At 31.8% G+C, this 25,192-nt stretch overlaps 1 protein-coding gene across 1 annotated transcript; it reads left to right on the top strand.

Annotated features, from left to right (window-relative positions):
• Positions 1 to 11,060: 11,060 nt before the first annotated feature.
• On the top strand, positions 11,061 to 13,189 carry LOC132756320 (nipped-B-like protein B). Its single transcript, XM_060747356.1, has 2 exons — positions 11,061 to 12,351; positions 12,555 to 13,189. The coding sequence occupies exons 1-2, from the start codon at positions 11,061 to 11,063 to the stop codon at positions 13,187 to 13,189; spliced, it is 1,926 nt and encodes a 641-aa protein (XP_060603339.1).
• Positions 13,190 to 25,192: the final 12,003 nt, after the last annotated feature.

The following is a 25,192-nucleotide window of genomic DNA, read 5'->3' as shown; positions in this document are numbered from 1 at the left end:
ATTGTATATGGCATTATTTATGAATGTGGGGATTTCCAATTTCTATTGAATGCTGTTAAGACACATTCGTATACTGAATATCAAATGTTTCAATGGATTCAATGGAGTAATGAAATGCTAAATTGTCTAGGTATAAATATAGTGTGAATTTAAAGTGAATTCACGAAGTTGAAATCGTGAAGTTCAATACGTGAATTTATGAAGTTGAACTCGATGAGATGAAATATTGAATTTTTGAAGCTGAAAGCGTGAAATCGAGAAGCTGACATCGTTAATTCATCAAATTGAAATCATGAATTCGTGAAGATGAACCAGAGGATTAAAGAAGTAGAAATGTCAACACCGAGACGACACGAGTTTAATGGTAAAGTGTTCATTTTGACCAATGGATAATGAGTTCGTCATCTTCTAAAATATGACAAACAAGATCAACAAGGAAATGAACGCGACCCCCACAAGACACAGCAACAAGAACCAGCAGCAAGGAACCCATAAGGACCCCGAACAAAAACAGGACAGTGTGCAAGTCAGAGCACGAACAGGATAATCACTTAAATGATACTTAAAAAAGAAATAATAGTTACTGACAAGGAAATTAAAGAAAACACATAATAGATTGATTAAAAGGGCCATAAAGTAAAAGGGCACAGGGGAAGGGGACTCTGCATTAGGGGAAGGGAGAGGGGCAAAATAAAAAAAAACTAGGGGCAAAAGGAAAGATACTAACCGTAGACGAGAAAATAACAAAGGACACAATTAAAAGTGTCACCAAAACAGTATGAAACAACAAAAACATACATCTGAGGAACACCACTGAGGGGCGCCACCTTGGAACGGTCAGCACGTAAGCACTGCTGGGTAGTTTAAACCGGTAAATGGTGCACCAATCCTCACTCTTAGCTCCACCACGAGACAGTGTAAATAAAATGAATCCCCGCCAAGTAAAATTCTAACAGTTGTTAAGGTACAAAACGTTTACTGCTGGTTAGCCCAGGAAACGGACATAAACAAATATGAAAGTTATCCGTATCAGTTAACAGAATTTCTGAATCAAATGGGAAAGCACATCATGAAATTTATTCTACATAATTGTACATTTAATTCTCATCAAGTATCATAAAGAAATAAAATATTAATTCTTAATTTATGGAATCTATCTTTGCTTTGAAGTGAAAACAAAACTCACTTTATGTCCAGATTTATACCTAAATAACCTTATTACCATACTATTATAAAAATCAGGACAGAAAAAATGAGAAATTCGTAGAATGAATAGAACTAATGTTGCTAATTAATTAATAAATACCTGCACTTAAGACTTTTTGGTTGTTATCTTATCGTTCTGGGCTTTAATATACAAATATTTCAACATGACTGACAGCACCACTTTATCATTTTGAGAATTTTGCCAGATAAACAATGTTGTTTTTTTAATACAAAACAGAACAATGATACAATACTGACAAACGAGAAAAGTCATTCAGTTTAACAAGTCATTTTATTATAGGGTTTTTGTTTGCTTTTTGTTGTACTTTTTTTGTTGCTGATGTTTTGTGAAGGGGTTTGTTGTTGTTTTTACATAGTACTTTTTTATTTTATGTGTGTTTATTTTTCACCGTCTGAATGCTACTATCCTTAGAATAGATAGTTCTAAAGTTCTTATATGACCTCCACCATACCCTCAATACGGCACAAAAATCATCGTGTAGTAAAAATATGAAGAACAATATCAACAAGGATGCACGACATTCAACTAATGCATACATCAAAACAACCTAGCAACACAGGACCACCGGCAAGAAACCAAGAAGGTCACCAAACTAAACACTAGTCTTTGCAGACAGGACACGATGAGGGACACTGACACTGAACGCTGAACAATCCCCTTAGGGATGAAAATGTAACAGCATTTATTGCATGTATTTGGAGATTGTTTACGGCCTACAAATGGTACATCATTAAGAAGTTATTTGTCAGCAACTGTTGATAATACTAAAATCAAACACACAAAAGCACTTTTGGCAAATCTTTGCTGTAAGTAAAAAACATTTCTATGATTTGCATTATTGTTTTGAGTACCGCTTGTTGCATTTTGTTTCGCCAGACAAAATAATATCTGACAAAAGGAATTATGATATAAATCTTTTACATTTCTATTCTATTGCAACAAACTTTAGTATTTGCAATAGATATAATTTTATTTTTCTAGCTGTAAATTCGTATAACTTATAGCATATTTCTGTAAACTGTTGACATTCTGAAATGATAAATTTTTTACTGAAATATAGACATCAACAATAAAACAGTTATTGTTGAAAAACCATTGAGGATATAGGAACAGGATATCAGAAACGAAACAACAGCTTGATAATGCTATAATGGAATTATAAAGTATGAATGTAATTATAACTACATTTGCCTTGGAAGGGTGGAAAACATACACGCGTAAATTAACAATATAAATATGTTCATATTATCAACAATTTCAGTGAAACATTCATCATTATTTTTAAATATCTTAACACCATAATTAGTTTCTATTTATTAGGGTGAAGGTAAATTAACAAAGATTGAAAGGTTGATAAAATTGTTATTGAAGTACCTTAGCATTTATATAGTAAGGACTTGTTATTTTAAAAATTATTGATTCCTTATTTAATTGTAACCTTATCATTATCGAAACTATGAAAATGGCAATAAAGGATTTATTGGATAAGATTATATATGCTTTTGACAAAAATCCATTAGCTTTGTTATATTTCATATGAAATTATAATCATTGCACAATGCATTAAAGAATAATGTGCCGCTGGCTCGATAGCTTTGAAACATGCATGCAATATATTTCAGCAAGCGTATTTTGAAACCTTGATTCTTTGGAAAATGAAATCTGGACTAGGGCATGGTTTTATGTCCTTTTAATTGAAAAACGACATTTCTTGTTTGTTATTGGCTAATTAGAACGCTTTGTCTCATAAATATTCTACATTTTATGTCTGAAAGTGATCAAAATTAAATTGATGGAAAAATCTGGTTTCTTATTTAAGACCATTAGCCCCATTATGTCTCAGAAATGCTATCATTTTATAATTGTAAAATATGAAATGATACAAAACAAATGTTCATCTAATAAAGTGTGTAACGAACTGATATTCAGTAGCTCTTATAATCCCAAAATGCCTTGAACCTTGTTTATCATTTCATTTGTTCGTTACCCCACCCACTATTTTTATAAAGCAGATTATTAAATGTGCTAAATCATCCTATTGTTGATATTTGTTAATTTTAGATAATAAATCACATTTTGTTGTCTATGTATGATATGTACGAGGGCTGTCCGGAAAGTTCGTAGACAAGGCTATAAAATTATTATTAGCAGTCATATTAATATGATGATTAAATATTTTGCTTAAGTATTTATTCTGCTACAAATTTCTAAATTAAAAAACTTGATAAAAGTTGTATTCGCAAATCGCCAATCACCATGGCAACATGATCAACGAATCACGGAGCACTTTGATTTCATGACAATATCTACTCGAATAAAAAGTTGCTGAAAGTTGTAATTTTAACGCAAACTCATGTTTTAATGTTGTGACATCAAAGGGTACTACTGCTTGATATTTAGTGAAAATTACGACGTCATACACAAAGAAACAACTTGTTTACGACGATTATAGGCAATGAAGTTGCCTTAGTTTTGTGTCGCAAAAATGACGTCAAATTCAAGAACGGAGCAACGTAATGTTATTTAACTTCAAAGCAAGGCTTATAATGATTATAATCTTTACTTGAAAAACAAAATCAACCATAAATTGTTAAGGGCAACTTGTGTTTAATTGTCAAACACGATTAAGAAGCGGTGATGACAGTATTTTGTATAAGAAATGTATCAGATTACCAAAAGTAGCATGGCCGAAATGTCGTAGATAATGATTGCGTTACAACAATCCTTGAAAAAGACAGACTTTTCACACACTGTATGGGAACCAGTGACACCTTTGTTGTTGTTGTTGTTTTTAATGTAGTATATGAAATTAAGAAAGTAATAGCAAGGGAACATACCATGTATAAAGTATACGTCAGACAGGTTCCATGGCTGTTTAAATCAGAAGAATTTGAATAGTGGATAAACATGACATTAAATTGACGCCGTTGACGTTGTCAAAGTGCTCCATGACGATGTATATATGTTGTATGTAAATGCTGTAAAAATACAAACGTAAGTCACAGTTCAGTAATTTTTCATAAATGTGTTCGCTAGATATGTACATTTTTGCTGACAAAATTTGTACAACGTATGTATTGTTATACAATGAAAATGAAGAAGTATATGAACTTTCCGGACATCCCTCGTATGTTCATTTTCAGATTAATGTTTTACTGTGCACCGCGATATTTTAACGAAGTATTCATGGAAATTTTGTGTTCAAAATCGGCAATGTTGAGTCCTCTGTAATATGCTGATTACTTCCACTAAACTGTATTAAACTCTTAAATATTCATATATACAAGAAATAAAGTTGAAGAACTTACTGTTTGTGCAGCAAATTGTGTTTATAAAAGTAAATATTGCATGAAATCATCAAAAGAATGTACATTTTAAATTTACTTCCGTGTTCAGAACCGCCATTAGCTCGCGCCACTAAATCTCGAGTAATGACGTCACAGGTTATATAAAAGCGCAGCTGGCGCGAAATTCAAGACAATGTCGAGCATGGACGGCATTCATACGGTCACTCTTGGTTAAATAAAAATATACCAACGGGTATATACCAATTTATAAAATATGTGCGATGAAGAGGTAAAGTTATACCAACCAAGTTTTATTAAATAAAGTGTTTCCCTTGTCTCCTACTCCTGTGTATTTTAATCGCGCGATACCAAATAACAATTGGTATCGAATACCAATACGCGGTTGTGCTATAATATTTGTTGGTATATTTTTGAAATATTTATGAATTATTAAAACAAAGTGTGTATGGTATATACCAACATATATAGAGTCTATATGAATTATATTAAATTATATTAAGAACATATTTGTGAATATTTGATAGAATACCAATATTGGTATAATTTTATCTGGTATCGATACCAGTTGATGCCAAAAGAGGTTTTACTTTGATTTTTGTGTGCTAGCTCTACCTAAAACTTAAATTCATAGTGGTGATGATGCAAATCTTTATACATGTATTTTAAATAATCCTATAATTAATTTGAACGTCAGTGTTATAATTATAAACATTAATACCAAATACCAATTGGTATAATTTGGTAGCGAACACGTTATCGAGTCAAAGATGATTGATAAACGGCAATAACATACATTTGATGATATTGGTATCGTGATATCCGAATAGTGTTAATAATAACGGGATAGTGATTATTGTTACGTGTATATTCTCTAAATAAAGATTATTTATTAAAGTGCGTAATTTAGTGATTTCGCGAGTGTAGTGAAATTGTGAACATTATTATCAGTGTATTTTATTTCTTAAAACCGTGGTGCACAGTATATATAACGTTTTGCATTGTGAATTGGTATCATTGATGCAGATTAAATAACGTTATAATAGATTCATTGTTACTGTATTTATGTCTGATTGATGAATGTTGTTATATGTGACTATTTTATGTAACAGTTAATAAAGTTATAGTTAAAATCTTAAATTGCCTCCGTTATTTTATTCTTTAATCATTCTCTATTATTTTCGCCACAAGCCGGGCCCAGGCGAACTCACGTAACACCCCTTTTAGAGTTAACAGGCCAACGCTCGAAGAAGGGGTTCGTTACAAATTTGGTGGCAGCGGTGGGATAGCAATCTATTGTGTTTATATCGAAGTGCATTTGTATTTATTTATAATTATATTGCTATCATAAACCTGGTACCGGTGGTGAATATAAATATCTATTATAATGGAAGACTCAGACACTATAACATTTAAACAAAATGAGCATTTGTGCTTATCAAAAGATGTTGACTGTGAATCGTTACCGAGTGATAATGAATCGATTGACGAAAATCCGTGTAGTCCGTGCGGTGGTAGTATTAGCGCAGGAGATGGAGATAATGAGGAAAATTCTCTTGAAAAGTTAGTTAACAATTTTAATAGTCAGTTACAAAAAGGTTTGCATTCTGTACAGATAGAAGTGAGAAAATCTTTAATTGATTTTGAAAGTAAATTAGACCATATGCAAACGCAGATTGATAATGTCCATGCTAAATCGTGCAATAAAACAAATCTGTATGATGACATGCATAATAAAGATGTGAGTTCTCGTGATTTATGTCTTGAAAATGGTCCAATAAGCAGTACTCCTGATAATGACGATACCAATAATAATGGTCCTAATTCTGTGACTCAGATTACGCCGTTTGGCAAGAAAAATAGTAATATAGGTGATTATTCCCGACAATATCCGGTAAATACGCAAGGTACTTGTGGCATGTCCGACGTGTCAAATAGTAAAATGAAGCCACAAACTTTTGATGGTTCAGATGACCTTGACGAATATTTAGCGCAATTCAATATTGTTGCGGAACTTAATAAATGGAATTACCATACTAAGTCATTATTTTTGGCAAGTAGTATAGTAGGGGTGCACGTGCTATTTTATGCGAGTTAGACATAGAAAAACGGCGTGATTTCGATTCAATCGTTTCTGCTTTGCAAAATCGTTACGGTTCTATTTATAAGGTGGAGATATTTAGATTTCGACTACAAAGTAGAATATTAGGAAGGAATGAAACTATTCCTGAATTGGCACAATCAGTTAAAAAACTAACGAGAAAGGCGTATCCTAGTGCATCATCAGAAGTTGTTGATTTGTTGGCATTTTCTTATTATGTTGATGCTTTGCCGGATACCGACATTCGGTTAAGATTAAGGGAAGTAGGACCAAAAACCATTAGTGAAGCTGAAAGGTAGCCGTTAGGCTAGACGCACACAAAGAAGCAGATAAAAGTAGAGGGGGGAGGAACCATGTCAGACATGTGGCTCCTGAAATAAGTTCTACTGATAGAAAATTAAATGATTTGAATTATCAGATGAAAGCCTTGATGAATCAGGTTCGTGATTACCGTGACAAAGGTGAAACTCGAACACAAAACCAGAAGTGATTTTATTTGGTAAACCTGCTGAAGTAATTAATGATACTATTGGTATTATAGAACCAAATGAACAGTTTTCTGAAAGGAGTGGTCTGCTAATAGCAAAATCACTAATTGATATTGAAAATGGAGATATTCCTATTAGAGTTGCAAATATAGACACAAGACCATGCACTGTGTATAAGAACACAGTTGTTGCTTTTTATGAAGCAGTAAGCCCCCCAGATATTGTGCACGTTGAAACAGTTGGAACTGCTTCAAGTGACAAACCTACTGATATACCTGATCATTTAAATGATACTTTTAAGAAGGCCACGGAACATTTAACAAAGGATCAAAGTGAAAAAGTGAGAAAATTATTGATCAAACATCAGAATATATTTTCTAGAGATTCTGGTGACATTGGTAGAACACATATAGTAGAAACATAATATAGAAAACAGGACAAGCCCGACCTGTTAAACAAGCTCCATATAGAGTGCCTTAGCAAAACGACTTGCGGCCGAACAGGAAGTCAATGATATGGCTAAAAAGGGTATTATTGAACCATCAGTTAGTCCATGGAGTAGTCCTGTGGTAATGGTTACCAAACCAAATGGTAATATCCGGTTTTGTTGTGACTTTCGTAGACTTAGTGAATGCACTGTGAAAGACAGTCAACCTTTGGCAAGGATAGACAATACACTTGATGCATTATCTGGTCCGGCATGGTTCAGTACTCTAGACTGTAAATCAGGCTTCTGGCAGGTTGGTATGTCTGAAAAAGATAAACATAAGACAGCATTCTAAGTACAAAGGTTTGGTCTCCGGCAGTTTACCGTAATGCCATTTGGTCTAAGCAACGTGCACCGGCTACTTTTGAAAAGATTGATGGAACGAGTTTTAGCTGGACTCACTTGGAAGCAATGTTTAGTATTTACCTAGATGATATCATAGCTTATTCCAAAACATTTGAAGATCATTTGACAAGTCTTGATGAGATATTTGGTAGAATGAGTTGAAGCTAACCTTAAACTTAGTCCTGAAAGTGTGTTTTGTTCCAAAAACAAGTAAAATTTCTTGGTCATGTGATTAGTAGTGATTGGTGTGGCAACAGATCCAAGAAAAATTGAAGAAGTAAGAAATTGGGCAGAACACCACGAAAAGTTCGCGAGATAAGAAGTTTCTTGGGACTTTGCTCCTATTACTGTAAATTTGTTAAAGGTTTCTCCTCAATTGCAAAACCTTTTACATAAATTAACTGAAAAAAGGTGAACATTTTATTTGGTCCGATTCATGTGATAATGCTTTTGAAACAATTGAAAAATGCATTGACCCCATCGCACCAATATTGTCCTATCCTATTTCTGAAGGTATATTCATATTAGATACAGATGCAAGTGCTGTTGGAGTTGGTTCGGTGCTGCAACAGGTACAAGGAGCTGAAGAAAAGGTTATATCTTACTTTAGTAAATGTCTTTCAAAAAGAAGAAAGGCGTTACTGTGTAACTCGGCGAGAACTTCTTGCTGTTATTTGCTCTGTGAAAACATCTATCATCTGTTTGGTCACCATTTTTATTGTAAGATAGACCATGGTGCCTTGAAAATGGCTTACCAACTTTAAACAGCCAAGCAGGGCAGGTTGCCCGATGGCTAGAAACATTGTCTATTTATGGACTTTGAAAATAAAGCATAGGGCCGGTCGTATACATTCAAATGCAGATGCATTGTCACGACGGCCATGTAGTAAAGATGGGTGCAGCTACTGTGATTAGAGCTGAGACTAGGTATGCAAAGTTCAAAGATGAATTAAATCTAGATGAGAGCTGTATTAAAGATAGCCCAAGAACGTTAGTAGAGGGGACAAACAAGTTATTAACATATGAAGTTAACGTTTGTCAGAACTCAAATTTGAAAAGGATAGATTGTTGTATAAGTAATGGTGACGGTTGCTTAAACGACTTTGGAGATGCATCTAAGCGCGCAAAGAATATCTCTAAAGCAACAGCAGCTGACACGGAAGCGCTCAGAGATAATGAAGTTCTTGACGAAATCAATGAGGGTTTACATATGCAGGTCATTGAAACTCATACTGATAAGAACGAAACCTCTGAAGAGTTAGGGAGTCGTAATGATATAGAGATGAATGGTCGAAAAGGTATTCTAGACGAAACGTATGGCAAAGCTGAAAATAATGCTAACATATGTAAGAATACTTTATGCTTTGAAAATATACCGGTAAGAGAAGCTGTAGCCACCCTGAATAAGAACATTATTCGAGAAAAGCAAAATAGTGACACTGTTATAAGAACAGTTAAACACTGGGTAGACACAAATGAAAAACCAGAATGGTCAGATGTTGCACCTTGTTGTATCGAACTCAAATACTATTGGAATAGAATAGAGTCTTTATTTATAATTGACGAAGTGTGTGTACCAATCGCTGGAGTGATGATGGATCACTTCTGACTATTCTTATTTTGATACCAAAGGACTTTAGTAACCTGATTTCAAAGAATACATAATAGTCCACAAGGTGCTTCATTGAGTTAGAAAAACAAGTTTAAAGTGAAAACAAAGATTCTTTTTGACTAAACAAATGATATAAAGCGTTGGTTAAAAACTTGGATGTGTGTTGCATCACAGAAAACACCCTCAGAAAAAGGCCAAGCCGCTTTTAATAACAATATGAATGTAGGTCCAATTAGAAAGGGGGGGGGGGGGGCGGGGAAATACTTTAAATAATGGACCCTCTACCAAGAAAGTGAATGAGGGCAACAACATAGTTTGACGATAGTAGATTTACTTACAAAAATGGATTGTAGCAATTCCCTTATTAAAAATCAAGAGGCGAGTCACAGTTAGTAGCAAAACCAAATTTATAGAAAAATTTGTTTCTGTGTTTGGAGTTCCAAAAAAAACAAATTCATTCTGATCAAGGTAGAAACTTTGAATCTTCCTTGATCCAGGAAATGTGTAAAATTCTCGGATCAGAAAAAACACGTACTAAAGCATTTAGGCCGCAGTCGGACGGTCTCGTAGAAAGAGGACAAAGATCAATTAAAGCTATGTTAACAAAGTTTGTTGATGAAAATCAGAAGAATTGGGATGCCTATTTGCCAATTTTGTGTATGGCATATAATTCAGCAGTACAGGAAACTACTGGCTTTACTCCTAGTATGTTAATGCTTGGAAGGGAATTAGACTTACCAATTGATTTAGCACTAGGACGCCCTTCTACGCTTACAAGTCATAACAAAACCGATTATGCCATAATGCTTTCCGAAAAACTTGAAGCTGTACATAATCTTGCGCGAAAACATATTTCAATCGCTAGTGATTCTCAAAAACGAATTTACGATAAAAGATTAAAATATTGGTCATATAACGAAGGTGACCTCGTGTGGTTATATAATCCGCAAGTTAAGCCCGGTTTAAGTGCGAAACTTTCAAAACGTTGGACAGGCCCGTATGTTATCTTAAAGAAAATAAATGATGTAGTGTACCGCATACAATTAAACAAACGTTCGAAACCGAAAGTCGTCCACCATGACCGACTAAAACGATACGAAGGGACCACTGACGAATAAAGTGTTATATAAAACTTGAACTCACATCTACATTAGTCATTGTCAATAGAATGAAAAAAAAGTGCATTTATAAATATATAAATAAATAAATAGTCAAAATAAAAAGAAACAAAAATTATATGCATATCTGACCTATATATAGTATGCCACTTGTTTAGATTATTGTTCCTAAAATGAGTGATTTTATTTTACATTTTAGTGGTTGTGAGTGGTGTGCCGCAATGTGGTGTTTTCGAACTTCTATTTGGCATCCAGACATGTTATTGAAAAACACAGCCATTTTAACTATCAGTGTTTGAAGTGTAGAAAATTGTTTTCAGGAAGGTGTTACAATCACAATCAGTGCTATAACTTACAACTCCAAGATTTTGCTTAAATGGATCCAGAGGGAGAGCGAGATGGAGCTGCGGCTAAACTAACAGAATGGAAAAAGAGTAAAATGCCTAATTTAGTACAAAAAGTAAAATCTGGTTTCCTTACAGAATTAAGAAGGTTACAAACTGAATATGGGCCTACCCCCTGTGAATATAACAAAACGGAAAGTGTAAAAAGTAATGAAATCACAAGTATGGACATTGACACTGACCTAAAAATAATGATTAAAAACCCCATTTCTCCCGTGCAAAGTCCGAAAAGAAACGTTCTAATAAAAAATATGGATCTTGAAGAAATAAGTGACGAGGAACTTGATTTTGTTGATACCGACGCTGAAAGTAAAACTCAAAAACAAACCAAAGAAACGAACAAACATAAAATGAACAATAATATTGAAACATCGGACACATCATCCACAAGTTCAAGCTCAAGTTCAAGTGATTCCTCTAGTGAAACAAGTTCTTCAGAGAGTTCTGTAGTGCCAAAGAAAAAGTTGACAAATTCGAGAAAAAGAAGGCGATCGTGGAAAAGGTTTTGCACTTCCCTCAGTGAAACTAGTTCGGATAGTGAAAGTGATAGTGACAGTTCACTTGTTGAAACAAAGAAAAAGAAAGAAGAAAATAAAGATATAAACAACAGACAAACAGAAGTAGATAAGAAAATAAGTGAATCAAAACAAGAAGTTAATAAGACAAATGCTGAAGTATGTAATGAACACAAAGATTTAAACTTAGATAAGACAGAGACAGTAAGAAAAGAGGAGTTAAAGGATTGTGTTGTAGTTTGTCAAGAGATAAATATGAGCAGGAATAAGGTTGAAACTGATAAAAGGAAAGTCATTGAAAAGATGTCTGTGAATGATACAACAAAAGTAAATAGTGGGACAAAAGCAACTAACATGAAAACCAAATTGAAAAATAAAAGTGTAAAAGATAAGGAATTGAATGTTAACATTGTTGAAAAAGTAAATCATAAAGTTGTTGAAAAAGTAGTAGGCAAAGATGGGGAAATAGGAAATGAGAAAGGAACTGGTAAATCAAAAGACAAAGATAGTGTTGATGTGAAAAGTGTTGAAAAAGTTAAAGACAAAAATAGTGATACAGTAAAAGAGAAATGTGTTGAGAAGAAAATTAAGGTTAATGAAATGGTAAGAGATGAAAGGAGTAAAAGGGTTAGTTATAAAGGTGATGAGGGGAATAAAATGAAAGATGGTCATGTTGTTAATAGAAGAGATGAAAGGAAAAAGGCTAAGAAGACGACAAATGAAAATTCAGTGAAAAAATTTAAATCAAGTGAAAAAGAAATGAATACAAAGACGATAAACTTAAACCAAAATAATGAGCAAAATAAAGATAAGAAGGACAGCAACATTAAAGAGAACGGAAATGAAAGGTTGGACATTTCAGATAAAATTAGTAAACAAAAAATAGTTAAAGATGTTGGAGACATAAATAATAAAGTGATGAAAGTGAAACAAATGAGAATAAACAAACAGAGCAAGCAAGCAAAGAAATTGATAATAATGACAATATGGTCAAAGAAGGAAAAGATGGGAAAAGTGAGGAAACTAATTTAGGAAATGTTAATCATATTGAAAGTGGTGCTGATCAAGTGAAAAACAATAACAGTGAAAATAAGACACTTAATGAAAATAAAGAATGTGAAGAAGTTGTTCAAGGGGAGTGTCAAAATGAAATAAACAATCAGGAACAGACCTCAGTGGGTTATTGTAATGTGAATATAATACCATTAATGGAGGAGACCCAAAAAGAAAGAATTATACTAAATATTGGTGGGCAAAAGTTTGAAACCTCACGTGTTACATTAACGAAAGATCCAAATTCATTACTCGCAAGAATCGTAAGTCCAGAGGGAATGACCCCAAGATACGGTAACCAGTATTTTATAGATCGTGATCCTGCCCACTTTAGGTTTATTCTTAACTTCCTTAGAAATGGATCATGTGACCTTAGGACTCTCCCTCATGATGTTAGATATTTGTACGAACTATATTATGAGGCGTCTTTCTATTGTTTGCCGGAATTAGTGAATGCGGTTATAGGAAAAATCGAACAGTGTAGTGTCGTTTCTGCGAATCTGGTGCCTTTAAAGGCCCATAAACTGGGATGAACCAAGTGACAGATTATGTGAAAACGAAATGTGTGCATAAAAGTGATGTGACTTTAAATAAAATAAAGATATACAAAGTGAATAAGTTAAACTTAAAGTGTGTTTTGGAGAAAACTGTTGTGCTAATTTAATATTCAATGTGATAAAGTGAAAAGAGACACTTAAATGACACTATCATGAATATTTGTTGCTTTGTTGATTTTATGTCTTGTTTGTTTTATTCTTATATTTGACATTTAAATTATTTAAATATAAAATATATAGATTTACGAAACTTAAGGTTCTACGCTATGCATAATTGTAAGTATTCATTGTTATGTATTAAGTTATATCTCATTATGCATTGAATATGATTAAGAATCCAAAGACAATCTTAAAATGTATGTTGCTATGTTTACTACTTTAATCAGGACTTACAGCATTTCTTGTTACTTTTGTGAGTTAAAGTTAATATGTTTAAGAGTTCTGATATAGATCTATGTCTTAATGTACATTTTAACTGTGTAACTGTTATTGTCATATGAAATATCTATATTATTTGATCGGTATCATTAAGATGTGCTTGTTACATAATTAGAGGAAATGATATTTTGTTCTTAAGATTGTTTCTATTGCTTTAAAATTTTCTACCTATTAATTAAATTTTGGAGACCAAAACTTAAGTGGTTGGTGGCAATGTAACGAACTGATATTCAGTAGCTCTTATAATCCCAAAATGCCTTGAACCTTGTTTATCATTTCATTTGTTCGTTACCCCACCCACTATTTTTATAAAGCAGATTATTAAATGTGCTTAATCATCCTATTGTTGATATTTGTTAATTTTAGATAATAAATCACATTTTGTTGTCTATGTATGATATGTATGTTCATTTTCAGATTAGTGTTTTACTGTGCACCGCGATATTTTAACGAAGTATTCATGGAAATTTTGTGTTCAAAATCGGCAATGTTGAGTCCTCTGTAATATGCTGATTACTTCCACTAAACTGTATTAAACTCTTAAATATTCATATATACGGGAAATAAAGTTGAAGAACTTACTGTTTGTGCAGCAAATTGTGTTTATAAAAGTAAATATTGCATGAAATCATCAAAAGAATGTGTATTTTTAATTTACTTCCGTGTTCAGAACCGCCATTAGCTCGCGCCACTAAATCTCGAGCAATGACGTCACAGGTCATATAAAAGCGCAGCTGGCGCGAAATTCAAGACAATGTCGAGCATGGATGGCATTCATACGGTCACTCTTGGTTAAATAAAAATATACCAACGGGTATATACCAATTTATAAAATATGTGTGATGAAGAGGTAAAGTTATACCAACCAAGTTTTATTAAATAAAGTGTTTCCCTTGTCTCCATCTCCTGTGTATTTTAATCGCGCGATACCAAATACCAATTGGTATCGAATACCAATACGCGGTTGTGCTATAATATTTGTTGGTATATTTTTGAAATATTTATGAATTATTAAAACAAAGTGTGTATGGTATATACCAACATATATAGAGTCTATATGAATTATATTAAATTATATTAAGAACATATTTGTGAATATTTGATAGAATACCAATATTGGTATAATTTTATCTGGTATCGATACCAGTTGATGCCAACAGAGGTTTTACTTTGATTTTGTGTGCTAGCTCTACCTAAAACTTAAATTCATAGTGGTGATGATGCAAATCTTTATACATGTATTTTAAATAATCCTATAATTAATTTGAACGTCAGTGTTATAATTATAAACATTAATACCAAATACCAATTGGTATAATTTGGTAGCGAACACGTTATCGAGTCAAAGATGATTGATAAACGGCAATAACATACATTTGATGATATTGGTATCGTGATATCCGAATAGTGTTAATAATAACGGGATAGTGATTATTGTTACGTGTATATTCTCTAAATAAAGATTATTTATTAAAGTGCGTAATTTAGTGATTTCGCGAGTGTAGTGAAATTGTGAACATTATTATTAGTGTATTTTATTTCTTAAAACCGTGGTGCACCGAATATAACTTTTGCATTGTGAATTGGTATCATTGATGCAGATTAAATAACGTTATAATAGATTCATTGTTACTGTATTTATGTCTTATTGATGAATGTTGTTATATGTGACTATTTTATGTAACAGTTAATAAAGTTATAGTTAAAATCTTAAATTGCCTCCGTTATTTTATTCTTTAATCATTCTCTATTATTTTCGCCACAAGCCGGGCCCAGGCAAACTCACGTAACACCCCTTTTAGAGTTAGCAGGCCAACGCTCGAAGAAGGGGTTCGTTACAAGTGTTTATGTTTTGCTGTTAATGGTAGGCCTTTCAAACCAAGCAGATTGGTATATGATTGGTAATGCTGGAGAAATATAAGTAGGTCATTCGTGACAGGCTAAATTATATCATAATATTAGTTTGATTGTTGTCTTTAGTACAAACAAGGTATGATGAAACTTTTCTTCTGTGAATGTATCTGTAATTGACATTCTTCCTTTGTTAAAGCAACGGGCCAGACTGTGTCTTATTTAAGAAGATTAATGGGTGCTTGGAGAGATTACCAGCAAGCTTCTGTGACACATTGATTGTCATGTTGATGATTTGTAAAACCAGTCTAGTTAGGCAGACTGTCACATAGCCTGTTACTGGAGTGTTTCTCCGCGTTATTTATGAATGCTGGAGTTGGGTTTTTGTTCCAATGTCTAGTAAATGCTATGAAGACACAATGATTTATAGAAAGATCGTATTCGTATGTCAAGTTAGCTTAATCAGGAAATATTCAGATATAAGTAAATACTTCTTTTTAATTCCTGGAATTAGTCCTTCAACAAAAAGATACATTTTATTATGTGTTGCACCTACCTTACCTTTATTAAATCAAAATGTTTTCGGCTAGAAATATTTCAGATATTCATAAAATTTTCATAAACAATTTGCGAAAATGGTTAAAAAATTCTTTTGTACTGAAAGATGTAAGGTACAAACTGCCGTTACTTAACAGCCCAGATTTTTATACATTTCAGACATAATAAATTGATATAACGATATAATGCATGTTGATTTTTAGAACAAAAAATTGCTCTATAAACATTTTCGGTTTTTATAGAAAAATAACGTACAACACTCAGCTATTTCTATCACAGTGTCGGTGCCAAACTTCTAAGCAGTAACCACACTTTGCTTCACTTCACAGACCACTGCAATCTCAATGTTAAAATTAGATAACACTAAATACACTGTCAGAAAAAAATATTTTGATTGTTATGTATTTTATTGTTTATGTAATTGAACAATACATTTTCAGTAATAGATTGAATTGATAATAATATATATACTATCATGAGGATACTTTCCGTCGTGTAGGCGATAGGTGGTCTCTCTTAAACGAGTGAAAGAAGAATGTTTGCAATACATAATAAAAGTTCAAAATTTCTTCTGAACAAACTATTCAGTTAAAGAATAAGTTTGGTTATTAAGAATACGCCGAAATAACGTTTGATTTAATCACACAAAAAAACATTTTCAACTGACACTGTTTTCCTTCTAATTTAAGTAAGTAAAATGTTGTTTTATATTGTCAGTGAAGTTTGTGAAGGCAATGATTTAAGTAAAGCCAATCAAATCACTCTATAGAATTTGTATTGGTGTGTCTTAAAACTCAAAAAAAGTGATATTCGTGAATTTAAATAAAAAACTTTTACATTCAAAGTCATATTATTTTTCCGAAGTCTTTCTTAGTGAGAGGCCTAAAACTTTACCGAATATAGTTAGCATCTTATCTGTTAAACCGATCTGAAAGCAACAGGTAAGACTTTGTCTAATTCAAGAAGATTTATGTGTGCTAGGAGAGATTATCAGCAAGCTTCTACGACACATTGATTTTCTTAAACCAGTCTTTTAAGGCAGACTGACACAAAACCTGTTATTGGTTATCGGTTGTTTCTCCGTGTTATTTATGAATGCTGGAATTTCGCTTTTCTTCAAATTCCTATTGAATTTTTTGAAGACACGTTGATTTAGTGAATGTTTAAATGAAGAGGATAATTCTTGCTTGAATTTCTAATAGTTTCACCAAAAATATAAAGACATGATGGTGATAATAAAGTTTATCCGCATCCAAATATTGTGATTTTAAGCGTGATTACTTTTTGCAAAATTTGAGGAGCACAACTGAGGTCCAAACACCTATAACAAGTTTAAAAATCTTAAATATATTAAATCGGACACTTAACAGAGAAAGCTATGCAAACGATAATTAAGAAATATACACAGAAATAAAATGAAAATCGTAATTTAGCTATTATAAGATCTATTTGATTGCAACGCTTTTCAATTTTGAGTTTTTTTTTTTTCATAATTAGAAAAATTATTCTCGGAAGAAACGTAGGAAGCGAATATTCTGCAATTCCACACATAAGTTATTGGTCTAGAATTACATCAAATGGAACATAAATCTCAAAAAATTATTTTCAGTCACACCGTATCATAACAACTTAAATTTAACCCCTTTAATGATATATGCAGGAAACAGATTATACTGCTTTCCATAAATATCAGAACTGTAGAAGTGACAGCTTTTCGTTTATTAAGTTCCACTCCTACAATAAGTTGTTTGTAAAAGAACAATGATTTCTATTTTAAAGTGAATGGTTGCTAGTAGAGGAAGCAAGCAATCTTAAATGAATACAGTAAAATAGAGAAAACAGAATACCTAAAGAACTCCCAAAATGGCCAAATTGAAAATGTTGCAGGCTCGTGGATCTTACAGAAAAGTACAAGGCTACCGTCCAAGCCCACTATCACCCGATAAAGCAGAATTCAGCATTTTAATATGTAAAAATGGTTACATTTTTACTTAAACGCACTTGCTATTATAAGTGTATGACACAAGTTTATTCATTTATCAATGTTTTGTATATCAGTAAGTACCTTGCTTAGATCCTTCAATAAAAATCAGATTTTGTCAAAAGTTACCTTTACAATATCAAAATGACTTCGGCAAGAAATATTTCAGAATTCTTGAAATGAACATCAACTGTTTTAGAATTGGGGGGAAAAAACTTGCACTAAAGATATGCGGTATATCATCTTATCTTAGATGGATTTTTATATCGAAACAATTCAACAAGACTGACAACACAACTTTATATAAAGTTGATTTTTATACGGAATTTCTCTATAAACATTTTATTTGTTTTGTTTTTTCACAGGCAAGCATCATAATGAAACAAACAATCAAGTATAATCAGTCTTCGTGATCTATCTTTGTGTTCATATTTTTTCAAAGCAGACATACATTTGTTAAAATTTAAGTAATCTTACAGCTAAACTTTCTAAATCATTGAAACGAAATAAGACAACTGAAGAGCTTTTTTTTTAGTTCTACAATACATAACATCTTAACATAACATCTTAATAATGATGTTGAACATGATATAAATGAAAAAATGGTTTTCGTTTATTTCATAAACAGTGTGTAAAATTACTTGCCAGTAAAATTGTTTGTCCATACACTTCTATCAAGTTGTACATTTGGGTTTTGTGTTTAAAGTTCTACTTTAATTGGGCGATTATGTGGATAACAAATTCAAGCCTTGAGATTTTATCCTCGGAGGAATTTGAAAAATCACCAAAAAGACAGCATAGGCACAGTGACAGTAAACCCAATGCTATTCTAGTGTTCCAAATAAAATGTCTGAATAGTTCAAAACGGAAAGTTATTTTATGTTAATACACTAGCAGAATGGGAATTTCATGTCCAGAAGGTCCAACAAATAATTATTTCTTTTGAAAAAAAAATATTATTCTAGATAGTGTTATTTGTTTCTGAGTACCTCCGTATTTATCATCATGAACCTTAGTAATACAACAATTCAATCGTAATTCTAAAACGTTTACAACATTTCAAAGGGTTACATCCACAACATAAACTAGGGAAATTAAATAAGTGCTTCCCGTGCTTGAAAATAAGTACATGTCAATAAAATCTTAATCTTCGCGGGAAAATATTTGTCTATTGACATGTGTTTAATTAAATTCAAACATTTTTGTGAACACAAGTTTGAATTGAGTTCATCATGATGCTTATAAAATTGTGATGATTGTTAATGTAGTATTCATAAGATCCTAAAATTTTTGTGTCTGATAAAATCGAATTCACACAAAAGTTTTTCAAAGTGTGACATTTTTATATTTAAAGTGCAATATTTTTTTAAATATCATATGACTAACATGTATAAATGCATCCTTTTTAAGTGCATTAACAGTATATAAATAACACATGTGTTTGTGGGTAACAGTAAAAATATCATCCCGAGGAAAATACTGTTACCCGAGGCGTAGCCGAGGGTAACAGTATTTGTACGAGGGATGATATTTTTACTGTTACCCACAAACCCATGTGTTATTTATTTTATTACCCCGAACAAATACTGCGATGATCGGAATTTGTCAACTAAATCTAACTGTAACAAAAATAAACCAAGAGAAGCAATAACAAAACTGTCCTTACCTTGCAAGTTTTAAGTGTACTGTACGCGTACTTGAGAAGTTATTTTTTTCTTTTATTCTTTAGGCAAGTGATGATATCTACCAGTCATAAACATAAAATAAGCTGTGTTTTATTCAGAAAACAAAACACTAACCCATTTATAAGGTTATGATCTGTGAAATCTGATCCTTCTGCATCCAGAATATTCTTCGCATGGTTTTTGACAAAGTGCATTTAGAAAATAACGATGATATCCTACAGATGTCTGTCCATCAACTCTATCTGTAACGTTTCACTGGTTAAAATTGTTAAATAATCCTTTGTTGCATGCTTTAATCGGCTGCATGTTCCAGTTTGACACAAAATTATTCACATTACAATTACTTCCGTTGAAAACGGATGTTTCCTTTTGACTATTCAACAAAAAGATATTTTATACGCGAAAATAACTCTAGGGTGCAAAGAACTAAATTTTATTATAGCAATAGTTACTTCGGCGATGCCCTATCGTCGAAAATAAGAATGAATCGAGAGAAAAATGGCGGCCATTTTATTTAGAAAATAGACCACGTGACCAGATGTTATACTGTTAAAAAATTCTTAGTCACGTGGTACACTTGCATTAACAGTAAGAATAACTCCCAGAGGCCTATGAGAAATTAGCATTACGAAAAAAGTGAGGGGTAATAATATAATATGACTAATATGTATGCAGTATTCTGAACTCGTTAAATAGTTTTCAGTTAATATTTCAAACATAGAAATACAGCAAATTAGGGTTTTTTGATATCATTATGATGGTGATGACTGCTGGCAAGGGGAGAATGGTTAAAATGAAAGTTTATGTAAAATAGAAAATAGTTATTAAATGGGGAAAATATTAGATAAAAAGGTGAGAATGACGATAGATAAAAGAGAAATGTAATGAAATGCTGTATAGGAATATGGGAAAAAAATATGTTTAAAGATCTGACAAAAAATAAGTATAACGGATGATGACAAAGGAAGTTGGAAAAAGCTATAGAAATAAGTGCCATGCCAAGTTAAATTACAAAGAGAGACAAAAGTTTTTTTCTTTGGCAACTTGGAGAGATAACCTTAGTTTATGCAAAATGTTCCTAAAGTTAACATTTTACTTGAAATTCTGACTACATAAAATGATAAATAAACTTGAAAATAGAAATGAAGATCCAATAGGCAAAAATTAGGTTCATTTTGAATAAAATTGCCTGTGTTTTTTAGTGTTGCGAGTTTTATATACATGCTTCTATTTTTCAGTTATGAGTATGTGCTTCAATTTTAATGTTACATTGAATAATGAATAATGGTCAAATATAAATGAATATCACTCAAACATATTCATTATGGAAGACAAAACTATTTGTACCTGAGACAAAGAGTAAAACATTATTCTCTTCAAGGTTTTTTACATAGAAACATTACTACAACACTGACAGCATCATTTCACATAATGATGATTTTTAGAGGAACATGTTCGTTTTTACACAGTAAACATAAAGTTAAATGTGTTATCTGGCATCATCATTTGTTTTGTCATTGTGTTTGATTTTTTGTTAAGCAGCCATGCACTAAGATATAAAATTCAAAACTAAATATTTCATGGCGATTGTCTGAACAACAAATTATTTTAATCAATAAATAATCTAAATAATAACCTTTTTCTTCATATTAGGACATTATTAAGAAGAACACTTTTTTTGAAGCAATATGTCAAACAGAAGCTTTTTACAAAAGATATATTATTGCTTTGGCTATGGGGAGATTACCAAATGAAGCATCTGTGACACATAAGCTGTTTTTTAATGATTTATGGAACAAGTTGAACTCGTGAAGTTCAAAACGTGAATTCGTGAAGTTGAAATCTTGAATTTGTGATGCTGAAATCGTGAATTCGTGAAGTTGAAGTCGTAAAAATATTTAACTGAAATCGTGAGTTCGTGTATACGTGAATTATGTATGCTGAAATCGTGAATTCATAAATTTGAAATTTTGAATTCGTGAAGATGAACCAGGGGATTCAAGAAGTTAAAATGTCCCCACCGTACAATAATGTGTCAGTTTTAAAGATATACACTCTTAGCAGAATTAGCAGGAAACTGTGATCTATTTTTCCATAAATGATTAAAATATATCAGTGTTGTGTTGCTTTCTTCATAGATTGAGAGGTAAAGTGTACATTTTAACTAATGGATAATGGGTTTTGGACCTTCCAAGTTTTCGTGCTGGTTAGCCCAGAAAACGGACAAAAATAGATATAAAAGTAATTTGGAATGAGAAAACACGTCATGAAATTAATCCAGTTAATTCAGCAAATATCATTAAGAACTTAATTAATTATTCTTAATTTATGGAATCTTATCTTTTCTTTGAAGTCAAAACAAAACTCTCTTTTTTGTCCAGATTTATACCTAAATAACCTCATAGCAATAATATAATCAAAATTATACAGGGCAGAAAAAATGAAAAATAATTAATAGAACCAATGTTGATAATTAATGAATAAATACTTGCACTTAAGACTTTGTGGTTGTTATCTTGTCGTTCTGGGCTTTTATATACAAATATTTCAACATGACTGACAGCACCACTTTATAATGTTGAGAAAATTGCCAGATAAACAATGTTGTTTTTTTTTCATACAAAACAAAACACAGATACAATACTGACAAACGAACAGAGTCATTCAGTTTAACAATTCATTTATTATAGTTTTTTTTGTTTTCTTTTTGTTGTTCTTTTGTTGTTGATGATGTTTTGCGAAGGGGGTTGTTGTTTTTACTTATCTTTTATAGTAAGTGTGTTTATTTTTCATAAATGCTCAAACCGTCTGAGCTATCGTAAGAATAGATAGTTCTAAAGTTCTTATATGGCGTCCACCATACCCGCAATATGGCACAAAAGACAAATAAGAAAAATAATCGTCTAGTAGAAAATATGAACAATATCAACACGAAAGGACGGCATTCAACGAATGCACACCTCAAACAACCCAGCAACACGGGAACACCGGCACGAAACCAAGCAGGTCACCAAACTAAACACTAGTCTTTGCAGACAGGGCACGATTAGGGACAAACAATCCTTTGGGGATGAAATATAACAACATTGATTGCATGTATTTGGAGATTGTTTACGGTCTACAAATGGTACATCATTCAGACATTATGTGTTTGTCAGTGTTGATGATACTAAAATCAAACACACAAAACTACTTTTGGCAGATCTTAAAATATACTATCAGTGAATAAATGTTCTTTGAAATTGTTTTGAGTACCGCTTATTATTTTCTTTCCGCAAGACAAAATAATATCTGACAAAATAGAATTATGTTATAAATCATTTTTATTTATATACTATTGTAACAAACTTTATTGTTTCCCTGGAACAAATATTTAAGATAATAAGATGCAATTGTTGTTTTTCTAGCGGAAAATATGTATATCTTATGGCATATTTTTTGTACATTGTTAACATCATCTGAAATGATACAAAACTTTACTAGACATCAACAACATAAGATTGAGTGTTACTAAACCATTAGCGATTCACATGAATATGCAAAAATTGTATTATAAAATATGGATGTAATTATATATGTTTTTGCCTTAGAAGGTTGAAAACATCCACACTTATCAACAGTACAAATATATTCATATTCACATCTATTTCATTAAATCAATTATTATTTTTAAATATCTTAACGCCGTATCGGGCTTTCTTTAAGGATTCTGTTTTTCTCTATTCTATTGTACATGATTGGAAATGCAAGAGAAATATAAGTAGGTCATTCGTGACAGGCTAACTTATAAGATAATATTTGTTTGTTTATTCTCTTTAGTACAAGTTAGGTACGTTGAAACTTTTACTTATTGAGTGTATGTATAATTGACATTTTTCTTTTGTAAAAGCAACAGGTCAGACTGTGTCTTATTAAAGAAGATTAATGGGTGCTTGAAGAGATTACCAGCAAGCTTCTGTGACACATTGATTGTCATGTTGATGATTTGTAAAACCAGTCTAGTAAGGTAGACTGTCACATAACCTGTTACTGGAGTGTTCTGCGCGTTGTTTATGAATGCTGGAATCCCAATTTCTAGTAAACGCTATGAAGACACAATGATTTATAGAAAGATCGCAATCGTATGTCAAGTTAGTTTAATCAAGAAATATTAAGATATAAGTAAATATTTCTTTTCAATTCCTGGAATCTAACTTTTTATAAGTAGTCCTCCAACAAATGTGTTGCGCCTACGTTACCTTTAATAAATCAAATTGTTTTCGGCAAGAAATATTTCAGAAATTCTTAGTATTTACACAAACAATTGCAATGTGGTTAAAATTTTCTTGAACTGAAGATGTAGGGTAAAACTGTGTTATTTTACAGCAGTTTCTATATAGAAACATTGCAGCAACTCTAGATTGATATTACGATATAACGCATGTTGATTTTTATAAAAGTAATCGATTATTTAAGCAACTGATAATCGAGAAAAATCATTTAACCTACATAATTATTCATAGTTGCGTATGTTGTAATTTTTACAAATATTTTATTATAATATGAACTACAGTCTTGAAAATACAAATAATTTGATTTGAGTGTGTTCTTTTTTAATATGCCTGATAGCAAGTGTATAATTAAATTCAAAAATGCCATAATTTCGTAAACACTGTTAATAAATAAAGCCCATTTTCGATTATAATGGGAAAATATAGTTTTATTAACAGATGGTCTTTCAAACCATGCCTATTTAAAGTGGATAGGTCTACAGTCGACACATTTTCCATAAGTATTTCAAATATTGATAAAAAAAAACAATAAAAATGTTTGAATATTCTTATGAAATAAATAAAGTTAAGTTTTTAAGCAAAGCCAATCAAATCACTCTAAGGAGTTTGTGTCGGTGTGTATTAAATAAAATTGAAAATTGACATTCGTGAATTGAAAATACTTTTATATTCAAAGTCATATTATCTTCCGAAGTTGTTCTAACAAAACTGCCTACAACTTTACAGAAGATAGTTAGCATTGTATTAGTTCAACCTTTCTAAAAGTAACAGGTTAAACTGTGTCTTACTCAAAATGAATTATGGTTGCTTGGAGAGATTATAAGCTTCTCCGACACATGATTTTCTTAAACCAGTCTAGTTAAGCAGTTTGTTATTGGTTTGTTTCTCTGTGTTATTTATGAATGCTGGAATTGCGTTTTTCTTCCAATTTCTAGTGAATGTTATGAATACACATTGATTTATTGAATGATTAAATGAAGAGGATCATTCTTAGTTTAAATTTCTGGTTGTTTCACCAACTATAAAAGCCATAATGGTCATAATAAAATTTATTCACATCCAAAAAATGTGCGTGCGTCATGGTATTAAGGTTTTAAGTATGTTATTTTTGCTAAATTAGAAGAACTCAACAGAGGTCCAAAAGGATATAAACATAAAAGTTTGAATTTCTTACATGTATGAAATCGGGTACTTA

This window comes from Ruditapes philippinarum, unplaced genomic scaffold (assembly GCF_026571515.1).
Source record: "Ruditapes philippinarum isolate M1 unplaced genomic scaffold, ASM2657151v2 ctg6382_1_1_1_1, whole genome shotgun sequence".
Taxonomy (NCBI): domain Eukaryota; kingdom Metazoa; phylum Mollusca; class Bivalvia; order Venerida; family Veneridae; genus Ruditapes; species Ruditapes philippinarum.
Note: the sequence above shows the minus strand (reverse complement) of the source record. Positions and strands in the feature narration are given on the sequence as shown.

Bases quoted from the DNA above. Each gene is read 5' to 3' on its own strand.
- LOC132756320 (XM_060747356.1), top strand. From the start codon at position 11,061: ATGGATCCAGAGGGAGAGCGAGATGGAGCTGCGGCTAAACTAACAGAA. The intron at 12,352-12,554 runs GTGAAAAAGAAA...ATAAACAAACAG, and splicing joins AGTGAAAAAATTTAAATCAA to AGCAAGCAAGCAAAGAAATT.